The sequence below is a fragment of the Scomber japonicus genome, chromosome 24, assembly GCF_027409825.1.
Source record: "Scomber japonicus isolate fScoJap1 chromosome 24, fScoJap1.pri, whole genome shotgun sequence".
Taxonomy (NCBI): Eukaryota; Metazoa; Chordata; class Actinopteri; order Scombriformes; family Scombridae; genus Scomber; species Scomber japonicus.
Window position 1 is genome coordinate 15,283,693 of NC_070601.1, and position 22,525 is coordinate 15,306,217.

General features: G+C 38.1%; 1 protein-coding gene across 4 annotated transcripts in view; it reads left to right on the forward strand.

Annotated features, from left to right (window-relative positions):
* The first annotated feature begins 299 nt into the window (after positions 1-299).
* dmd (dystrophin) overlaps positions 300-22,525 on the forward strand; it is a 208,415-nt gene continuing 186,189 nt past the window's right edge. For all 4 annotated transcript variants that reach the window (XM_053314366.1, XM_053314365.1, XM_053314368.1 and 1 more), the window contains exons 1-4: positions 300-401; positions 2,256-2,326; positions 4,599-4,717; positions 12,493-12,686. In XM_053314366.1, the coding sequence (XP_053170341.1) occupies positions 312-401; positions 2,256-2,326; positions 4,599-4,717; positions 12,493-12,686 (474 nt within the window). In that variant the 5' untranslated portion in view covers positions 300-311. The remainder of the gene's footprint in view (positions 402-2,255; positions 2,327-4,598; positions 4,718-12,492; positions 12,687-22,525) is intronic.

Here is a 22,525-nt window from a genome sequence, read left to right on the forward strand (position 1 = left end):
TGACCTGTCCTGTAGCCCCACGATTTGTCATAAATTCTTGAAACAATATTTTGTATTCAAAAATATGAAATATCCAGTCAATAGTTTTTCATGAAATGTAAAGAGCAGTTCCACTTTGGACCCTTCATGAACTCTCCTGTAACTGTAATCTCTAATCAAATTTTGAACTTTGTACACAGGACACCATTAGCTGGATTTCCATGAAACCCTTTCCATCACACCTTAAACTTTGGCTTCATATAAGTATATGTTTACACTAATTATACTGTCTCTTTATGTGTGTGTGTGTGTGTGTGCAGGTAAAGGATGTGATGAAGGATGTGATGGCGGGCCTACAGCAGACCAACAGTGAGAAGATTCTGCTGAGTTGGGTTCGTCAGAACACACGCCAGTATCCTCAGGTCTGTACCTTCACTTCTCACTCAGTCTTGACCTTAATCAACAGGCTGACACATTGGTTCCACTGTTAGTTGTGTCCTAAAGTAGTGTTTAGTCTTGTGTATTTCCAGGAGTCTGTAGTAGTCTGTGATGGCATAAAAAACTGCTGTCTTATTAATACAACATGTAAATGTTGAGTAATTATTGCTGTCTCAATTTAAAAGCAGTAGCTTCAAGTCTAATGAGGAGATTCATGAAGTGAAGTGTTGAATGCTATTACACTGCCAAAGACCTTATGATTCTTTGGTATCTGTCTACCTGTCTGATTGTCAAACCCCCATGAACAGATTTTCATGAAAGTTGGTTGACAGGTAGGCTTTGGGCCAAGGAATAATGGATTAGGTTTTGGTGGTGATCCAGATCTGGGATTAGTGCCATCAGATGATTATCTTTTTATAGCCCCAAGCATGAAACTGAAACACAGAGAAACTTAGTCTTAAAAATATGTTTTCAGGGTGAAAAAAAAATCCAATTAACTTAAAATTTCAGCGGTAGGGATGACAGCTCTCCTAGAGCTTTGCACAGAGTGCCATGTAGTTATTCTCTGTTTCATGTAGTTTCTTTTGGCTTGCACTGTTCTCTACTGTATTGTAAGAATTTCAGGCAGGACTGCCAAGAGCACTCACTACACAGCCTATGCTGCCTTTTGGATCCAATATGGCTTTTGATAGCTGTTTTCATCCAAATTACCTTAAACTATCCCAAATGCACACTTTGAAAGTGTGATCTTTATTTTCTAATCAGGGAGATCTTTTCCTGATTTACTTTCATTATGTGTCTGTGGGCTCAACAGCAAATCATTTCTCAGTAATAATAACTGGACACGGCAGGCATGTCAAAATTTGGATGCCTCTGCTTGCCAAAGCAGTGTCTATGGGGTACCATACTTTAAGGAGTTTAGTAGTCTGATTTTTTTATTGCGTCCCAAAAACACAACAGCAAAAGTGAATCAAGCAGTGTGTTTGTCTGCTTTTACATAAGCTGTGAATATCAGCATTGTTAGCTAACTAGCATACTGTAGGTTACTACCTACAGTAATAAACTAGTGTTACAAAAAATCATCTTCTAGAAGTCATTCACTGAGGGCGCCAGGATGCTTCTATATCAGAGTTTAGGCAAACATTAGCAGCTCTATCCAGCTCTTTACTGGATTTGGAGAAGTTTAAACTCCAACAATGAACAATCAACATGACCGAAGACACCCTTACTTTACTTACCAAACACATCCTCAAAGCCTTTTCTAAAAAAGTAAAACCTATTTAAAAAAATACAAACAATAAACATAAATGTAATTGTGCAACTGGGACATGCAGCATGATAAATTGCCATATGCATATTTACCATACTGTAGCTTTTAACATGCTAACTGTTAAAAGGATTCAACTAGAAACATCAACAACTCTGTTTTCACTCAGAATTGAACTAGAGATGCTATAAATGGATAGCTGGCTTAATTGAGGACACTTTCTTTTCAAAGTGACTACAAAGTTCAAGAGCTAAATCTGACCCCGTTATCATTATGAAGTGTGTTGCATGCTAGAAGTAAAGAAACACTATAGGGGAGCAAGGTTTTGTGAATTGTCAGATGACTCGTACTTTCTGAGGCTTTGTGATACGTGAAACCCATTTTTCACCATTGTATTCAGTCCCTCCACATATAAAAAACCGAGACTGGAAATTTGAGAGTGAAAAGATATCTTTAATCCAATGAGCACAGATGAAAATGGAAACCAGTATTGGGGCTACTGTATTTCAACAGAAGGTGTCACACTGCATTCACAGGCTGGCCCTTTAACATCCATTATCTCTGTCCTCAGGTCAATGTGGTTAACTTCTCCAGTAGCTGGAATGATGGATTGGCCTTCAATGCCCTCATCCACAGCCACAGGTACTGTAGAACGACAAGTGTGTGCGTATGTGTGTGTGTGTGTCAAGTTAGCAGAAGGAGAAAAAAAGTAGAAACAAAATAAAGCACTAGAAAGGAGGAGTATTTAGTCAAGGAAATATTAAAGCAGTATAGAAGAAGACAGAGTATAGGATTTATTTGGTCTTGTTCACACAGCGTATTAAATAGTTAATATACTTGAAAGTGGAAATTGACTCAATCAGTACAAAGTACCCAGAAAAAGAAAAAAAAAGTTAAAACAGAGTAAAAGAAAGGAAAAGGGACATGTAGTGGTGTGACAGCGAGGTTTGGAGGCACTCATGTTAGGAGCTGTGTCAGGTAGATTAATGCTGCCTTCACATCTGTGCATTAATTATGGAGCCAGAGGCAGTAGTCTGTTAGCTTAGGTTAGCAGAAAGAGTGTAAGCAGGCGGAAAGAATAGTTTTTATCTTGGCAGCGATCCAGATTACCAACACCTCTAAAATCTCACTAATCAAGGTGAGATAGCTAATTTGTTGAATGTCTGCTTAACAACAAACATAAGTGTTAACCCGTTGTTTTTACCTATCAGATATAAGTGTAGGCTATTTCTCAAAATGTCAATTCACTAATTGTGATAAAGACTGGGGATGACACTTGTTTTCATATTCACTGAAACTGCCAGGTAACTTATTTTGTGACCTTGTGTGTGTTACGTAGGTTCCATTCAACATTATATCATCATATTATACCAAATCCAGCATAGGATCATAACCAGGGATATGCTGAACTTGAGTTACGCAGTCTTAAGGTTAAAACGAAAGATGTAATGATAAATGATAATCTACACTCAGGGGCCAGTAGCAACGATAAAGCCAGATTGAGCCATGTTTCTGTGACATTTTGCAGATGAACCCACTTCCACAGTGCTGCTTTTAATCATTCAAAACATCAGTATTTTGTTAATGCTGAGGTTAGAGAGAGAAGTTTATTTGTCACTCAACCACACATGAATTCACACATATAGTTGAGCCAGACATCACCTATGCAGGGTCCATTGCAAGTCATAATACATGTGAGCAACAAAAAAGAGAACACACACTAAATATATATCTAATTCAACAAATACAGAATTCTGCATGGAGCTGTAAAACATACAGTCTAAATTGCTGGACTGATTTGAATGGAGATTTGTTGTAGGCTATGTGCACAGTGTAATGAAAAGAAGTACATCATCAGTAGAACTGAAATACAGTACAGTTTGGATCCTAAAATGTAGTCATAAGTGAAACAGAGATATTGATAATGTCTGAACATAAATGCAGAAATGACACAGGCAGCCTGCACAGATGAGTAGAAAACATGTTAGGATCATACATGGATATGAATAATAATCTTGAATAAGTAAAATAAAATAAATTCCTTTGTATTTAAAGTATTGTTTATAATATGACAGAGACAGAAGAAGATAAGTTCAGCAGCTGTAAATTGCATATGTTGCTTATTATATTATATGGAACAGTTTCTAATATTATAGGGTATTCAATGAACAATTAAATCAGTAACTGGATAATGGATGAAAGGTCAGATGGATAGATGGATGAATGGCTTTGCAGAGGTGATGCAGTGTTAATCTGCCTCTATAGATACCCATGGGGCTTTAGGTCTCAGGACTGGACTCATGTAATTATGAATGAAATCATGGTTAGCCATTATGAACATCTGTTTGCACTGTCCTTACAGGAATACAAAGCAGGAGATCACACACACCAAAGCCGTCCGTGTTTCCCCTGCCGATTATTTGCTGTGGTGCTCCATGCCAACATTATATTTACTGAGAGTGGAGGATTACATGTGCAAATTTTCGAACTTTTAAATGAAAAAAAAACATGCAAAATCAGCAATGTATGTTGCAGTATCTGTTTATTGAGGAAATAGACAGGAGAGTTTGCGCAGTACAGCTAAATATCAATGCACAGCAGATGGATACATGGTTGCTGCATCAGCTGAAACGAGTTAATTACAGCTCATTTTATATATGAGAAAATAAATCAAAAGGTTATATAATTTAAACATTGAAAAACTTTTTTATTGCTACAAGGTCAGCCTTTTTTTTTCTTTGGAGAATGCTTCTTGCATCCTTTGACTTGACATATGCTGAGGAATTTGCACAGAGCACTGGAAATGATCAACCAGGGACATGATGTAGTAAATACTGGGGGTACTGCTCTGAATGTTAACAAAATTAAAATATATATACAGTAAGTTTATGATCTTTTGATTTGTCCCCCACAGACCTGAGTTGTTTGATTGGAGCGCAGTGGAGAAGAAGACGTCGGCGATCGACAGACTGGAACATGCCTTTAATAAGGCAGAACAACACCTGGGGATAGAGAGACTGCTGGACCCTGAGGGTAACTAACTAACACACACACACACACACACACACACACACACACACACACACACACACAGAGAGCTACACACGCACACACACAGAGCTACACACAGCTGCACACACACACACAGCTGCACACACACTGCTTATTCCAGAGAAGAATATTCAGGATGTGTTACTAGTCCCATCATATTTCATACCTTCCAACCATGCACCTTAATTGGCTAAATTGACGATGATGTGTCATGCTGTGGATGGGTGTTGCCAAGGTGATAATTGTGGTCCCCTTGATGGAAGGACTCGATCATTAATGAAAGACTGACAGGGTGGCAAAATAGTCCTCACACTCCAGAAAAGTCTTTAGAGTTGTGCAAACTAAAAACAAGTATATTCTCCCATAATCCATCAATGCCAGATTTGCAGTTGACCCAAAACTAGTTTACAGACTCTTAATCAAACCTGTCAAGCAGGTATAAAGTGAGTAAAACTGACCAGGGTTAAAGTTTATTGCAACACTGTCTCCAGTGTTTAGCTCTCTGTGATGAATGGTGCTGATTTTTTAAAATATGGGCCTTGATTTATTGCACATATCAAAAATACTGCCAAATAGCTTGAAAGATCAATCGTGAGTTGGGTGGGGATTAAATGATCAGTGTGGGTGAAAATGCCACAGACCTGTATAAAGATCTTTGTTTATCTTTTCACCACCTCCTTATGAAAATAATTATTATGGAAAACCATTCTCCTTTCTCATTCCATCTACTCTAATCCTAAAGCTTAAACTCAATAATTAAAATAGTCAAACTGTAATGCTTCAGTAATAATGAAGAAAAACAAAAACAAAAACATTCAGGTATGTCAGTTATTTCAGTCGTTTCCTCTTTGCCAGTTTAATTGTTTCCAGTCTAGCGGTGTATGTGTTGTACCTGTATCTGTCTCGTTTGTGTGATTAATGGTTCTGGTGGTGTTCTCAGCCAGGTTGATTTTATAGCTTATTCTCCTTGTTTGTGTTTAAAATCATTATTTTTACAAAGAGGATGATCATGCTCACCACCATAGGATATGATAAGGTAAGATAGGTTGAGGTAAAGGATAAGTTAAGATAAGGTAAGATAGGATAGGATACAGTAAGATAGGATAGGATACGGTAAGATGGGATAAGATAAAGTAATACAGGATAAGATAAGGTAAGATAGGATAAGATAAGGTAAGATAGGATAGGATAAGATAAGGTAAGATAGGATAGGATAAGATAAGGTAGGATAGGATAAGATAAGATAAGGTAAGATAGGATAGGATAAGATAAGATAAGGTAAGATAGGATAGGATAGGATAAGATAAGATAAGGTAAGATAGGATAAGATAAGATAAGGTAAGATAGGATAGGATAGGATAAGATAAGATAAGGTAAGATAGGATAGGATAAGATAAGGTAAGATATAGGATAGGATAAGATAAGATAGGATAGGATAGGATAAGATAAGGTAAGATATAGGATAGGATAGGATAAGATAGGATAGGATAAGATAGGATGTAATAATATAGGATAAGGTAAGATTGGATAAGATAAGTTGAAATAGGATAAGATAAGGTAAGATAGGATAAGATAGAATAGGATAAGATAAACTAAGACAATATAAGATAATTTATTGTCATTGTATGCATACAATGGAATTATGTTTGTTTTACATATCCAGAATGATGGCAGAGATACTCAAAAACTTTTCCCATTTATCCTCAAAAAATATGTGTATTGAATTTTTAGAATTTTTGCATAAATTAATAATGTACATACATCATAGTCAGAAGTCTGAATGACATAAACTTTGTTCAGACAGGGTTTGAACACATCTCTCCAATGAGTCATGACTTTAGGGTGATATTTAATTCACGACTATTGAGCAGTTATACACTTCCAAGTTAGTATTTTTTTTTTTATTCCATTCCATATAAAAGAAATGAAAGAAGAATAAACCAGGGTTGGGTATTGATATAAATAAATATGATAATCCCGGGGCATCAACTTGGGTTGTTCTATCATATTTTATCAAATGGTTACCTTTCAACTCTTAGTCTTGATTGTATATGAAATGAGAAGGTATTCCTTTTTTAATCCCCCCTGTTGTGAGTGTGGTGTTGAGGTTTTTAGCCAGCATGATAGGGAATGTTGTAATCCCTCGCAGCTCGCTTAAACCTTGAAACGACACATCACGGCACATGATTTTTTCCATTGATCTTACAATAAACAATTACTAGTTGGGAGCAAGTGGGGTGAACGTGCATCATTAATATGCTATGCATCAATGCTCAAAACACTATTAACACCCCACCTGGGCTTTCTGAACATTTTCTCGTGCTATGAAAGGATTCTTATTGTTTGAGTTTTTCTGTGGCTCATATCTCAGCGAAGACGAGCTGTCGGGATTTGGGAAGTTGGAGGCCCGTTTGAAGTTTACTCCTTTGAAACTACACATTGTCTGTGTTGTTAACAGCCGTTTTAATGCTAGGCGTCAAACCACAGTGGACACTTTGGTGTAAACCGTAGACTTCAACCATGTTCCTCTGTTTTTTTCCTTTTCTTTATGTCTTTCTCAGTTAAATTCCTTGTTGGCGGGACTATTTTCTAGAGGGATTAGTATCAAAGCTGTAAACAAATTGTTTACTTTTTAATTCGTTCAAGCCACACTGTTGTCTCAACATTTTTTGCATCCAGTTGTTTTGTATGGGGTTTCAGATGTTGACATTTACAGCTTTATCTCATCATGTAGATGTTTATTGACTTGTTATACAAAATAAAGCATTTAATGTTGATCTGTTTAATGGATGGCACATCATATTTTTTGTTAGCACTGTCTGAATTAAGCTAACGTGTCCCAAAACATAGCTAATGAAGTGTTTAGAGCAGGTTGAAGCCCTGATTTTTGACTTGTAGTGAACATTTCTACATAAGTTCAACTCAAGTTTTGGAACTGGATCATATTCAACATATATATCTGACATTAGGCCAGTGTAGAAATAACAGAAAATCACCAAAAGCTCAATATGTCCCCTTTAATATTCACACCAAGACAATCAGTTAACCAGTCTGTGTTTATTATCACATCTCATCCCTATTAGTCTTTATGTATAATCATAAATGAACATCAACATAAGTCCTTATAACTCCTTTATTCAAGGCCTTTTAACATTTTTATGTATATGTTGGTTCAATGGGTTGTCTGTGAAGGACAAGAACAGTTTCAATGACATTGTTAAAGTCTGCTCCAAGATCACTAGAGTGCAGCTCAAAGACTTGTGATCCCTGTGGAAGAAGAGTGTGGTCCAGAAAGCAAAAGGAATTATTAGTCAATCTGACCATGTACTGTCAAGTGAATTGTCTGTAAAGCCCTCAGGCCAGCACTATCAAGCGCCTCTCAGGAAAAACAAACCACTATTCTAATTCCCTCATTCCTTCTTCTATCAGGCTGCTGAATGCCGACAGCATTCATTGAAATGTAGGTAACCTCCTTTAAACTTGTGTTTAAACTTGTGCCGAGCGCAAGTGATCTTCTTTTAAGTTTGTGTTTTTTTGCTGGCTCCTCATAAGCCTACATCTATGTGGTCACCTGAGGGGGCCAGAGGGTGTCTGTTGCTTTTGTTTTTGTACCCACTGGTTGATCTGTTGTCACTGGCATGTTGATGTTTCAGTGCTGCTGCTAGATTGTTTTATTTATGTGGACTGGGTAGTACTACAGTTGTCTGAATCTGAATCTGAATCAATGCTTTACAGGAAAATGTAAATACAATCAGGAGTTAGTTAGTTAGCCAGCAGCATTGTTTATTTAACAGAAAAACTTACATTCTCAACATGTAGCTACAGTTCTTACAGTACTTAAACCATTTACCTCCTCCTTCCTCTTCCTTTTAGGAACTATTTCATTGTTGTAAAACTGTGGGTCAGTACAGAAATAGAGGAAGTTATTTTAAGGCTCACAGTAACTTCCAGATCCAGTCTAATAAAGTCAAACTGTTTTTCATGATGTGATTTGACAGTGCTTCTTTATACATACAAATGACTTGCTGTCAATTTGACCAATGTGTGTTGCAGGCAGAAGTAGAGAAGCCATCATTTCTACTATGGCACTATGGCACTTCTAAATATTTTCATCACTTTTTGTCAGCTTTTGCTTTAAAAAAACAAAAGTCCTACCGATGCCATACAATATGTTACATTGTCATGAAATTATGATTATAATCAGAGCAACATTGTTTAAACTGGAAATCCATTATTCATAGGCAGTTTAGCTTTTTGCAAATCTACACTCACTGTGCTGATTTCCACTGTTGCCACCATGGCAACATTACCGCAGAAGAGACCAGTGAAAACTCAGCTAGTGGATTAGTCTACACAACTGTGCTAGCTTAGTGCACAGTGCTCCAGCCTGAAGGCACCAAGCATCCCGCTCAGAGAGTTCAGAGTCTGTTTACCACACTCAGTTAGATACTGAGGATAAAAAGCCTGAATGGACGTATTTTCTGGACCTATCAAATCTCAACAATACGGCTGCCAGAGGTGTTATTACATCACCTCAAAGCTTGCACACTAAAAAGTTGAATGCTTACTTTTTAGTGCAACTTACAAATTGCGATGATGAAATAACCCCTCTGACAGCCATATTGGAGCTTCTCATATCTAGGGAAAGTCTCTGTATTACATAATCACTCTTTTTATGAATCCATTTTTCTTTTTCTTTTCCTCTTTCTCTCTCTGTTGTTTATCCTGTGTTTTGTCTCTTTCTCTCATCAGCTTTCTCTCTCTAATTCCTGTTTCACTCCTTTTTCTCTTCTTTCGCGTTGTTTCTTTGTGCTCCCGAGCCTTTGTTCAATTCTCCTCCCTCCAAATGAAAGCTGACAGCCAGCTGCCGCGCTGCAGCTCGGGGTCTCAAACTTTATCTCGTCGAAGCCACAGTCCTCACGTATTCCTTGAACACATCAGGGAACTGTGGAATATCGGTTAGACATGTTTCTAGCTACCGAGCTTGAAAGTTCTGTCTGACCTAACGTGGGTTGTAGCATCTTAGAGGAATAATATTATTTCTATTAGAATTTCTCAATTGTAAGCTGAATATCACTGTCGAAAGCAAATCTTTGCTGGGGAATCATTTCAGAAGCTATTTCAATCCAAAGTAATGACAGTTCCGCAATGTATATTTACAGACAGATATAATCACCACACACACACACACACACACACACACAAACACAAACAAACAAAGGCATACAAATATCCTTGAACAAACATGCAAGAAATAAAAAGTACAAACACATCAATACACACGGTAACATGCTTGCACACACAATTAATGGGTTGCTGTACAGGGCAATCACACAAACACACACACACACACACACACACACACTCATAGACACGTGTATCCATATGTGCAAACCTGCATAACCTCAGACACACACATAGCTTCATGAGTATGCACACATAGCTGTGTAGAAGTGATTAAAATGGTGATCATGGGACAGAAAAAAGCGAGTGGGCTAAACAAGCAAGGGATGTGTACACACTAGCGCACAAACAAACACACACACACACACACACACACACACACACACACACACACACACACTTGCAGATGGTGGCATTATTTATGGAGCTGTTTGTCTTCCCCGGACAAACAATAACTCCCTCCGATTTTTCTGTGATGCTGATAAATCAGTATTCCACAGCCAGAAATATGACTTTCTCTAGCTTTATCTATCTATCTCTCCCTCACACACAGAACACACACACACGCTGCGTACCCTACTGTATACACACAAATAAGCACAAATTTCAGTTTATGTCTGGCTATTTTGTTTCTTTTCCTGTCTGTTGTCATGACCTTCTTTCTGCTGTTCATTATTCTTACTGTGGTGAGCTGCTATCCATTACCACACACTCCACACCACTGTGTTAACATACCCACAAGCATCACTTCATTAGCACTCCATTTATTTCTGAGACTGACTTTCTTTCCGCCCCCTTTTGCTCTCCCTGCTCCTCTGCCTCAGCTCGACCCCCCGTTTTTTTTTTTTATCCTTTCCTCTTTCCGTCTCTGTCTCAGTCTCTTGTGGCGTTCATTTATCTGCAGTGTCTCTGCCCCGCTGTCATCTGTCTCTATTAGTTTAGCTCTGGGCTGTCTGGCCGGGCCACAGGCTGCGGCCGCCCTTCCTGAAATCACACCACTATTTTATCTTTCTCCACCTGTTAGGAAACTTTGCTCAAGCTTCATTTAGCTGTAAGACTCAGGGCAGACAGACTGATTGACTGACAAACACTGATGCTATGGGAAATAAAATGCAGCTAAAACACTGGCCTCCAGTTATCCATGAACACAAAGACAAATGACTCAAATCTGTTTCTGCATTTAAAAGACTGCATCAGCCTGCAGCCTCTCAGAAGCCTTATAAATGGCCATCACATACTGTTACACACACTGATGTATTGCAGTCATTTTTAACCTCCATCACAATAACTCCCTGAGAGCTTGTACTTGTTTTCATTACTACTTACTTACTTATCTCAAACAATAAATATACTACATATTACTATTTAAAATCAGTTTTGGTTGTCCATCCTCACTAAGCTGGTGGTTTTCTGGAGCTTTTGGAGGTAGATGAAGCTTAAAAAAACAGCCTTGTATTTAATAACAATAATTATTATTATACATTTTACTTTGCAAAAATGCAACAGAAAGTGCTTTACACAAAAGTGAATTATTAAGATCTAATAACTAACATTTACACTATAATGAGGGTAGAATAATAAGATAAGATGACAATAACATGATTGGATGTTTTACAAAACAGAAGGTTCGAATATAGACAGAGAACGGGAGCTTCTGGAAAATGATGCAAACTTTCCATCATCACTAATGTCACTTTGATCTCTAATTTTAAAATTTACTGCATTGCAAATGTGTTATTAGGCTGGAAGTATGTGATCTTACAAGGCTAAAATGTTCATTCAGACACTGGGGGAGTACCAGGAGGATTGCAGAATGAGTTGGATTGTATCTGACAGAAAGTCTGTACTAAGTTTAGTCAATAAATGATCCAACAGCAGGTCCTCTGCAGGTTAACAGAAGATAACTTGCAGCTACACGTTGGTTGCAGAATGAAATAGAAAAACACAGCCAGGATGTGGTGATAAGCACCATGTCTCTGTGACTGAGTCAGTAAAACACAGATCATCATCCAGTCTGTTACAGAAACATGCTCCTTCCAGATGTATTAATCAGCAACAGCTGTATATTCCACATGTGCACCAGTGATGACAACGTTTACTTCTCTACAATTAGAGATGCAGGCATGATGCAGAGAAAATATACAACTGACCAAATTCCAATTATTGAGGAGGACAAAATTACTGTCCAAATGTCATATATTGCATTCTATGACATGACATTTTTGTTATATATTACTTATTATTGCTGTTTTTCATCTGTCTGTAAGTAAAGTGATGATATAGAGCAAGAGGGGACAGAACAGCTGAGTCCCAGCAGACTAACCAGACTGTCTCATACACTCCAGATGTTGGCTGTAACTCTCAGTGCTGTTGTTTGTCATCTTAGAGAGAAACATAGTTTCCAATTATTCAGACCTCTCAGTGTGGATGCAGATTTTCATGAAAATGACTTGACTATTGTGGAAGCTGTTGTCAGTTATTTTTCTTTCATTCATTGTTCAAGTTGTTCATCTCAAACAGTTCATTTTGAGTTGTGACACTGAGTTCATTCTCTTGCTCTCTCTGCTCTTCAGATGTGGCCGTGCCTCACCCTGACAAGAAGAGTGTCATCATGTACGTGACGTCACTCTTCCAGGTGCTTCCCCAAACCGTTTCCATGGAGGCCATCCAGGAAGTGGAGATGCTGCCCCGGCCGACCGCAGGCAACGTCCGGGTGACGACAGAGGAACACTATCAGATCCAGACCCAGCAGCGCTACTCCCAACAGGTGACACACACACACACACACACACACACACACACACACAGACACACTTGATGCACTGATATTGTTTCAGTCCTCTCTGTAAACACTGTCTGTTGACATCAATGTTGTTGTTACTATGGTTGCCACTTGACTCTGTTATGGCTCATTATTTTTGGTAATACTGAAAAATACCTGCTTTTAATTACAAGTTGTAGTTCGCTTTGAATCCATTTTCATCCACATTTTCTGTGCCATGCATCCAAAATTCATATTTCCTGATACTAGAGGAAGTGATTTACACTAATTGAGGCCCTGCTATGGCACAGAAAATATTCAGAAAACAACTTTGTCACTCAGAGAGCTGTATGTAAGAAAGACATGCACATAGTTCACATACATGTGGTGGTTTCATAACTGGACATAACTGACCAGGAATTCCATGTGAGCGTAAAGGTCATAACAGTCCTGCAGAAAGGAAGATAGATAGTTATGGGTTAACACCATGCCCAGCTTTTTAGGCCAAGTAACAGTTTTGTAACACTTCCAACAAAACACAAGTCTGAACTGAATGCTGTCAGATTAACGAAAAGGCTTCAAGGTTAAATACAGAGAGAGAGAGAGAGAGACGAGAGAGAGAGAGAGAGAGAGAGAGAGAGAGAGAGAGAGACAGAGAGAGAGAGAGAGAGAGTGAGAGAGAGAGTGAGAGAGAGAGACACAGAGTAACTTAATAAATCCTCTTTCTTGAGTTAGTAAACTTCATTGCATCAATTGATCCTGGTCGTAGTCTATAGTGCATTTCAAGTTTTGTGCCATTCCAAGGGAAAATCCAGGATTTCTGTCCCCCAGACCTCCACAATCTATAAATATTCAATCCTGAGAAAGAGTATCAGAGGATAAACTGTGAGAGGAGGCAGTAAGAATCCCTGGTTACTGTTGGTCATTAAATAAGTCTTCAATTACAATATTTTAAAATCCATCACTGATGAATTCTTTCTTGATATGGTAACCTCCCAGCTGTTCTCAGCAGTGACACTACTTCCTCTCGTGCACCAGGTGCCATGTATTGTATGATCATACGTGACTCTTTCCATTTCATGTCTGAATGAAGCTGTAAGGAACATTTACAAAGACTTATGTCAGAATGACAAAAATCTGTTACGTAAACAAGCTTATCAAAGCAGCACTGTGATGTAATCCATGTCTGAATAGAATGGAAATAATAAAAAGTAAGAGGAAATCGTTAAAGTGATGCACTTCAACAGCATTTCTAATGTGTAGTAAGAAAAAAAACTGCCACCCCGAAATTTTTGGGAGAAAACCAGAAATAATGAGCTTTAGACATTGTCATAGAAGCATTGCATCATGTTACCATAGTAATGTGCCATTGCTGTCTCTGCAACACATGTTATGTTCATCCACCTGTCAGTCATGAGAACAAGTTAAGTGGTGATAGTGGCATCTTCACTGCAGTGATTCTTGTCATTGTGCCTGTGCCTTCTTCTATAATTGTAACCATGACAGCTTAGGCTGCAATCAAACCAACAATGCGGGGGGGCTGTGTCACGGAGGTACGTGTACCATCCAGGAGGTCCAGTTGGAGGTACACATTAAACGTTGAAAGGCTTATTGGACACCAAAACACTGCACTGGCTCCATTTAAAAGAATCAGAGGTCTAAGTTGATTAATGCTGAGCTGATTCCTGTCTGAATGCTACGTTGGTGCTGTGATGATGATGAAGATGATGATGATGATGATGATGATGATGATGATGCCCCCACAAGCCTCTCCTCTGCATGCATTGTCTGTGCTCAGCTAAGTGTATGTACACTCACTGGATCATCAGAGCTACTTTTCACATCAGTATGTCATTGCTTTGTTGTTGAGGCAGCGCCCACACTAAATGATAATATTCAAGTAGGCTGTATAGTAGAGCGTATCATACAAGCAAGTGAGTTCATGTGTTTGTACACTGCATATTATCTGCAGAATGAGTTTGCGCTCCTTCTAAGCATCAACAGCCCCAACCCGCTATCCTGCCAAACCTGCCTCTTTATCAGGATTACCAAGTGGGCCTCAGAAATTCCCAGCAGGACACTCTCTCTGTTGTAGTATCTGAGTGAGACTGGAGAAGGATGAAAGAAACCGAGGGGATGATCCATGCTCTCAAACATCCTCCAAGTTGTCTTGAAATCAGCTCCGTGTGGCGGCAAACAGCAAGAACAGAATCCATCAAATAAATGCTGCACAGATTTTTGAATAAATGTGATAATGTTTGAGCGATAGCATTACTATGGAGACATGTCCTTTTACATCTCTACAAGCAGTTAAAATGATTTGAAAGTCCCTCTTTCCCCGTAGTTGTGCAAAAATGAAATTAAGGCGCTAACCAGCAGCCACACAGGCTCACAAGCATGGTTAAAAAGATTAAGAGAAATACTGTGTGGATTCTTCAGTTTTAATGACAAATTGGATAATGAGTAGTTTGATGGCGTATTTATTTCACAGCGGTATGGGTTTCTTGGAGAAACCAGCAGTAAGGAGATTACCTCAACCACTATAATAACAAGACATGATTAAGAAAGAAGCTGCAGCAAATATCATGATTATATCAGCAGACATCCTAGCACACACAGCCAAAACACTGTACCCTCTCTGCTTTACTGCTCCACAGATGCTTCTAGAAAAAGAGAAAGAATATTTCAGGTCCATTTTTTTTCTTGTGGAGCATTTTTGGTGTGTGGGCGCACTTTGAAATATAAACGAGTTTATCTTTGCCTTGAGCGGCTGGAATTGTGGAAGCTTTTTAAAAAAGACAAACAGAAATGTAGCAAAATAATCTATGAAGTGTGAGATGAAGCTGCATCAAACACACTATACTATACCTCTCAATAGTTCATTCATTCAATTCATAATGTTGAACCTTGGAAATATTATTTTTGAAAATGAAAATGTGTGAAAAAAGGGGGAATATTGAGGAGTGAGTTATATGACTCAATTTGAGTAAAAATCAGCCAATTTCTAAAATAAGTGAAAGTACTATGCTTCTTGGACAAAAAAGTTTATATATTTTAGGCAAACTGCAACTTTGAGAAGATAATTTTACTGACTCAAGTTTTGAGACTAGTAATCTGAACTGTGTAACAGAAAGACTATTTTACTTTGAACTAATGAAATAGTATAATAAATAGTATCATCTTGTGAATTCCACTGGAGTAAGTTACATCTGTTATCTGTCATTTCGCTGCTCTTGCTTTTCCCCATCATGCTTGAATTTAGCTGTTTTCATTTATGTGAGATAAACTGAATACCTACTCTTCAGTTACAGCAAACACGTAGGTAAGAGTTGGCAACTTAAGCTTTAACTAAGGCTAGCTGTGGCTGTCTAACATCTACAGTAGCTTTAACTTTATCTAGCTGTCTTGCTTTAGCTGTATTACTAATTAAAGTCTGAGTCAGACTTGAAGTTTAAAGACCACTTTTGTAGTTATTGCAAACTCTACATGCTGTTCTCTTGGAAATTATACATTTATAAGGAATAATGACCTTACGCAGAGCTCTTCAACATGATGACATGCATGAATTATAGGTATGACATCCAGTTATTCCTTTGATTGAACCTTTGTCTGCTGGAGTCAACATACAGGAGCATATTTAGCTCCTTGATTGATTCCATTGCAATAAATGGTGATGGACAATCTGAAAAGCCCATTAGTGCTCCCATAGTAATAAAGACATGTCCTGTTCTAAAGGTGGAACAGAACCGTGTGACTTATGTCTGTGTAGTAAAGCCACTGCTAACTCAGCTTAGTTTAAAGACTGGAAACAGGTGAAAACCACTAGCCTGGCTCTTTCCAAAGGTAGTACCTCTAAAACTCACAAATTAACACTTTGTATCTTGTTCTTCTTGTTTTGTTTTTTAAAATACGTATTTCTCCAAAATCTCTAAGAAAAAGGAAGACACCTGTAGCATACTCCTAACTCTTTCAGACACTGGTTCAGTGGAGAGAATAACCGAAAGTTGCACCCAAAATTATTGCAAGGTATCATGAGGACAGAAATAAGGTGGATAATGACAGCTATCATTTGCCACCATAAGCTACTGGTCACATCAGACCAAGTAAGGCTGAGTATATGGATTTTAGCAGCAATGTATTTTATTGCCTATGAATTCAACTTTTCTGTCTGTTCTTTTTAACAGTTAGTCTCACTTTGCAGCTGTTATTTTACCAAGAAAGGAAGAAAACAAAATGTTAGGACAGCACAGTACATTGGTGTAGTAATATTTGGTTTTAACTGGTGCATATTCATGTTTTAGCAAACCTAACATTGGCAAGTGAACAATGCTTTTTCTGGCATGAAAACTGAAATAATTGACCATCTTTAGACTCATACACACAGAGCAGTGACAGTATGCTTCTATCTAATCATCTTTCTTACATTTAATCCACTGATCCATCCTTTTGTCACTTATTCAGAGTCTCAAAGGCATCAAGGCAAGTTCTTTCCCTCCCTAATGTCCTTTCAAGTCCCGTCATGCATGCTGGGAGATGTAGTCACACGACTACTTCCAAGGTGGAGCAGTGAACAGCCGAATCTTGTTATCTCATTTTCTGTCATTCACCGCCTTGAAATATGCGAATGTGTCGGAATTAAAATTGACCGCTAAATTGAGACAGCACCTCTGTAAAAATAGACCAAATCTCAAGTCACAAATTAGATCGACCAGCTCTGACCTTTTTGGAGCTGAGTTAAGCTGAGGTCAGTGTCATGCTATCGCGCCGAATCGCAGCAGGATGGAGTGAGCTTCCTGGAGTAATGGCTGGTAATATTATTATCTCACTCAGTTTAATGGCCGCATCAACCCCCACCCCCCTCCACCCTCACATCAGCTCTCTGTCTGCGCCTGAGAGGGGAGAGAAAGTGCAGGCCTTTCCCTTCTGGGAATCAGACAGACGAAGAGAGCGGAAAGATAAATGGAAGGAAGAGAGAAGTGGAAAAAGAAAGGGGGGTTGGATTTAGAGACCTTGCATAGAAGAAAAGATAAGAGGGGAGAAATAGGAAGTGGTGAGGTGTAAAGATATATAAAGATGTACGGAAAGATGAAGAGGTAGAGAAGGCAGAAATGAAGAGTGAGATGGAGCAGACAAATAGGGAGTGCGAGGAACAAGTCAGACGGCAATAAAACGAGAGACGGAGAGGGAAGACGAGGGGGGCGAAAAAAACTCAGAGTTACTGACAGCGGCTATTATCTGCCTCCTCCCTCATCTGTCATCATCAAAGCGGGGCTGTCACCACCTCCTTAGATCAACACCATACTTCCACCACCTGGGACCCTGAGAGGGAAAAAAAGACACTAGTTTTTCATGAAACATCTCCGAAAAAGAAAAAAAAAAAAGGAAAAAATTACGCAATCCAAAGTTTGAGACAAAGACATTATCGAAGTCGTCCTGATGACTGCGGCACTCGGAGCAGGTGGAAACAAATGCTAAGTTATTTGCCAGGAAGCGTTTGATCTGGGGCTCGGTCACCTCTGGCTGTCTGCTCCATACAGCAGGAAAAACACCTAATCCACCTTGAAAGAGAGAAAGGGGAAAGCAGCGACTGGTAAAAGAGAAAGTGGGAGACAGACAGGGCAACAATGACAGGTTAAGAAGAGAAGAGCGAAGAAAGAAGAAACGAGGGGTGGAGGTGAAAGGGGAGATTGATAGCCGGGGAGAGGGAATGGAGACAGGGAGACATTAAACTTTTATGAAGTCTGTGGTGTAAAGGTTGACTTGGTTTTAGCGATGCAGCAGCTCGCCCGGCTGTCACAGACAAGGCAGCAGGGGAATGTCAAACAAGAGAGGGAATCACTCATCAATTATAAGTTATTTGTTCATCCAAAGTATGATCTCACCCTGGAGTTCAAATGTCATCAACTCAGCCATATTGCTTACATGTATGTATTTATATATTATTTTTTAATTAATTGGAAAAGCCTGTCCACTCACTTTACTTTAATCTGGGATGTTTGACAGGTTTTGAGCTTCTTAGTTGGATGATTAATATTTTATACTTAGTGAATATTATAGATGCGCTGAATGTACCACAGGATTTGTTCATTTGCATGTTTTTAATTAAACATTTGTAATTAAGTTTTCCTACATTTAAAAAAGTAACATTTTTATTTTTGTTCCCAAACAGATAAATCAGAAGAACTAATGCTAAATATCAAATTCACCTTATTGAAAATGATTACTAAATGTGTATACACAGGAAAGATTGTGTGAAATGATCATTTACACTTTCCACTTGTCATGGAGACACACAGTAACATAGAGACCTTTTAAAATGAATATTTGAATATAGTTAGAGGGCTGAATACATAAGAGTGTGCAGTAATTCTCAATAGAAAAAAGCAAATGAATGTAATGTTGGAGCAGAGAGTTAATCATCTTAAAACCACTAAAATGCACCTGTGAACCATTAGTTGGGGTCCTGATCCCCAGGTCTGATCTCCAGAACTGTGCTACTGTATTATTAATCATATATGAGTGACCTATAGTCAAGGTCAATGTCACTTTTATTATTGCTCTCAGAAGAAAAGTGTCTCTTACTGCATCACAGTAAAACATTTAAAAAACCCACAACAAATAAGAACACATGCAGAAACTGGTCTAAGATAAGAAATGACCAGCAAATTAGTACAAAAACCATTCACTTTATTCAGAACTGTAGTTCTAAGGCAAAAATATATCAAGCGTGTACATCTTAGGACTTAAATAAATTACAAACAGACACATCTCATTTAACATGCTAATAAACAAGCACAAAATCATTGGACAGCAGCAGTTAAAGGCATTGCCCTTCTACATGCCCTCCACAAGTTGTCCATATTTAATAGTAAAAATAATGTGCCATGAAAAACAAATCTATATAAAGTGGTCTAATAAACTTTAAGATCTGCTGTTTTAGACAAAAATGTATTTCCAGCATTGTGGGTAATTTGGTTTCCTCAGACCACGCCAGGTCCATAAAGAAATGATCTCCCCAGTTTGACAGCCTGCACAGAGCCCTGACCTCAACATCTTTGAGATGAGCTGGAACTCTGACTGTGAGCCAGGCCTTATCACCCAACATCAGTGCTGGACCTCACTAATGCTCCAGTGGCTGAGCAGGAGCTAAGCCCTGCAGCCAGGTTCCAACCATGTGGCGGAAATGCTGAAATACTGAGTGGAGGCTGTTATCACATCACATTTATTCTCAGAGTTCTGGAATATGTCGATCACATATAAGTAAACAAATCAAATTACTCAAGATCTATGTTTGATATGTCTCAAACATGAAGGTTTTACCCTGTCTTGCAGTATTGCAGTTGTTGGTGAGTCATCAAGTGACTAATGAAGTGATCATGTAATTGCCTTGTCTCTGATTGAGTAGGAACATGTTATGTTAATGCACAAATACACCAGAGAGAACAAACACACTCATCCTCTACTTGTAGATCCCATCTAAACCATGAACAATAGCTGTATGACCCACTGTGAGGGCTTGATATAAAAGTGTGTTTGCCACACACTTAATGACTCACTAGTGGACTGATTTCAATTAGCAATCTTTTGAAGTTATCATCATGCATGTAAAATATTTTGAGAGGATAAACATGTTAATGCTCTAATATAGCAAACAGCAGTGTGAGAGTGATGGTGAAAGGCCAGTACGCTATCTGACCCTAGTGCACATGTCAAGCAGTATACTTTTACTTACTACTAATAATACATACTTGATTAAAATATGAATTACTTACAAGTTAGTAAATTGTCATTCTGTAGTGTCTATTAAAGGAACAGTTCAGCATTTTGGGAAACATGCTTATTTGTGTTCTTGCAGAGGGTGAAGTAAGATGATCAATGATTAACTACATAGCTTAGAAATGTGTTGAAAAATGAAAAAAAGAAAAATGTAGAAAAATGTTGTATCTCATTTGTTTAATCCATACACAAACAGAAATGTTATGGTAACAAGCAGTTACGTGCTGTAACTATTATATGAGATACCTGTTCATTAGTGACCTTTAGAGATGTTGGTAGACATGTTTTAAACTTTGACAGAGCCACGGTCGCTACCAGTCTTTATGCTAATTTAAGCTATGCTAATGGGCTCTTGGCTCCAGCTAGTTAGCATATAGCGTTTCATTTATTCTGTTTTATTATAGGCTTACTCACCAAAATACTCAACTATTCCTTGACATAACTCAATTTACATTTTTTTAAAAGTCCTTCTATATTCTTAGCAATATTGCAACTGCGTAGTCAAAAATAATAATGTGTGTATATATATATATAAGATTTGTTTGATGTTTACTAAATAGTATAGCAGTATAACCTGGTTCCAGACCTCTTCCACCCACATGCGTTAAAGGGATAGTTTGTATTTTTTTGAAGTGAGGTTGTATGAGGTAGGAAAATTTTAAAATCAAGATACAGAGTGAAGAATTAAATACAATGTAATATGTGAAGGACTGCCAACATTAAAGCACACTACCAACTGAAACAAAATTAATTCCAGGCATAAAACTTGCTCTCTACAAGCCAACCATAGCTGAACCTATTTCTTTACCAATTGTACTCTAAATTACGACTTTTTTATGTGTATTTTATTGTACATCCATTATTTGTAGTGTACTGTAATTTTATGATAATGAAAGCTAGATATTATAATTGCACTGTACCTGTAAAGCCCAAATAGAGCAAGAGCTGAGAATAAGCAATAGCTATAAACTCTGTGCAGCACATCAGTTTCATGCTCTGTACTGAAACTACGTTAAATTTCATCATCTCTATCAAATAGAATAAAAATTCAAATTTAAAATTCAATTCACAAAAAAACACAATTCTTACATCATTCTTAAAATGGCATCTCCGCTGTCTGCTTCATTAACATTTCCAGAATCTATGAATATGTAACTATGTTTCATTTCAGAGGTTTAACTGCTGCTGCTACTCCACTGTAAAGCCACTCTCAGTATTTGTGCATTACAGGTTCACACTTGAGTAAATTTCCTATTGGACCAGGATCAGCTTCTAGTTCTGATGTCATAAATCATGTTGGAAAGGCCCGCCCCTTAAACTCTGTTTTTTGATGAGCACAGAGAAACCTTTTCTCCTTCAGCAGATGAATGTAAAAACAAACTCTGCACATTCATCATTCTGTACAGTGAAGCTCAAACATCGACACTGAAGAAACAAAAGGAAAAACACATTTTTGAGTGGAGGAGGACTTTAAGAGTTTTCATTAATCCTGAAAAATATCTGCTGCTCTTGGAAACCGCTGCCGTACCCTTTGTTTCAACTAAAGATATATAAAGCGGCAAATATAAACCACTTGCTACTGATCTGTCAGGTCAAAACTACAAAACAATATGAGGATGAAATGAAATAACAATTCAATGTAGAAGTGGTTCTTAAAACACAAACATGCATTATCTGGAATCCAGTCATAAAGTTCAACTGTTTCCTGGTTCTAATGAATAAACTAATGACTCAACACATACAGTATATTTCTGTATTCCAAAATTGAAAATTAGTTTGTTAGCTATTAAGAAGGGTACATGAATGGCTGAATACTGCAGTTGTGTTGCTAGTTTAGAAAAATGTGGTAGAGTGAGTGCGGTGCAGGATGTGGATGCCATAGGGCCTGATGGTCTTTCTTTCCCTGGAGAGAAAACAAAGTGTTAAAGTGAGGGCATTAAAAGGCAAAAAGGAGGTGTGTGGGGAAACTGGAGCTGCTCCAGACAGCATCAGCTTTGATTCTGTCCCTCTGTACGTTGTTCATTCTGTCCACATCCTCTACATAACATCTGTCCTCTCTCTGTCCACGT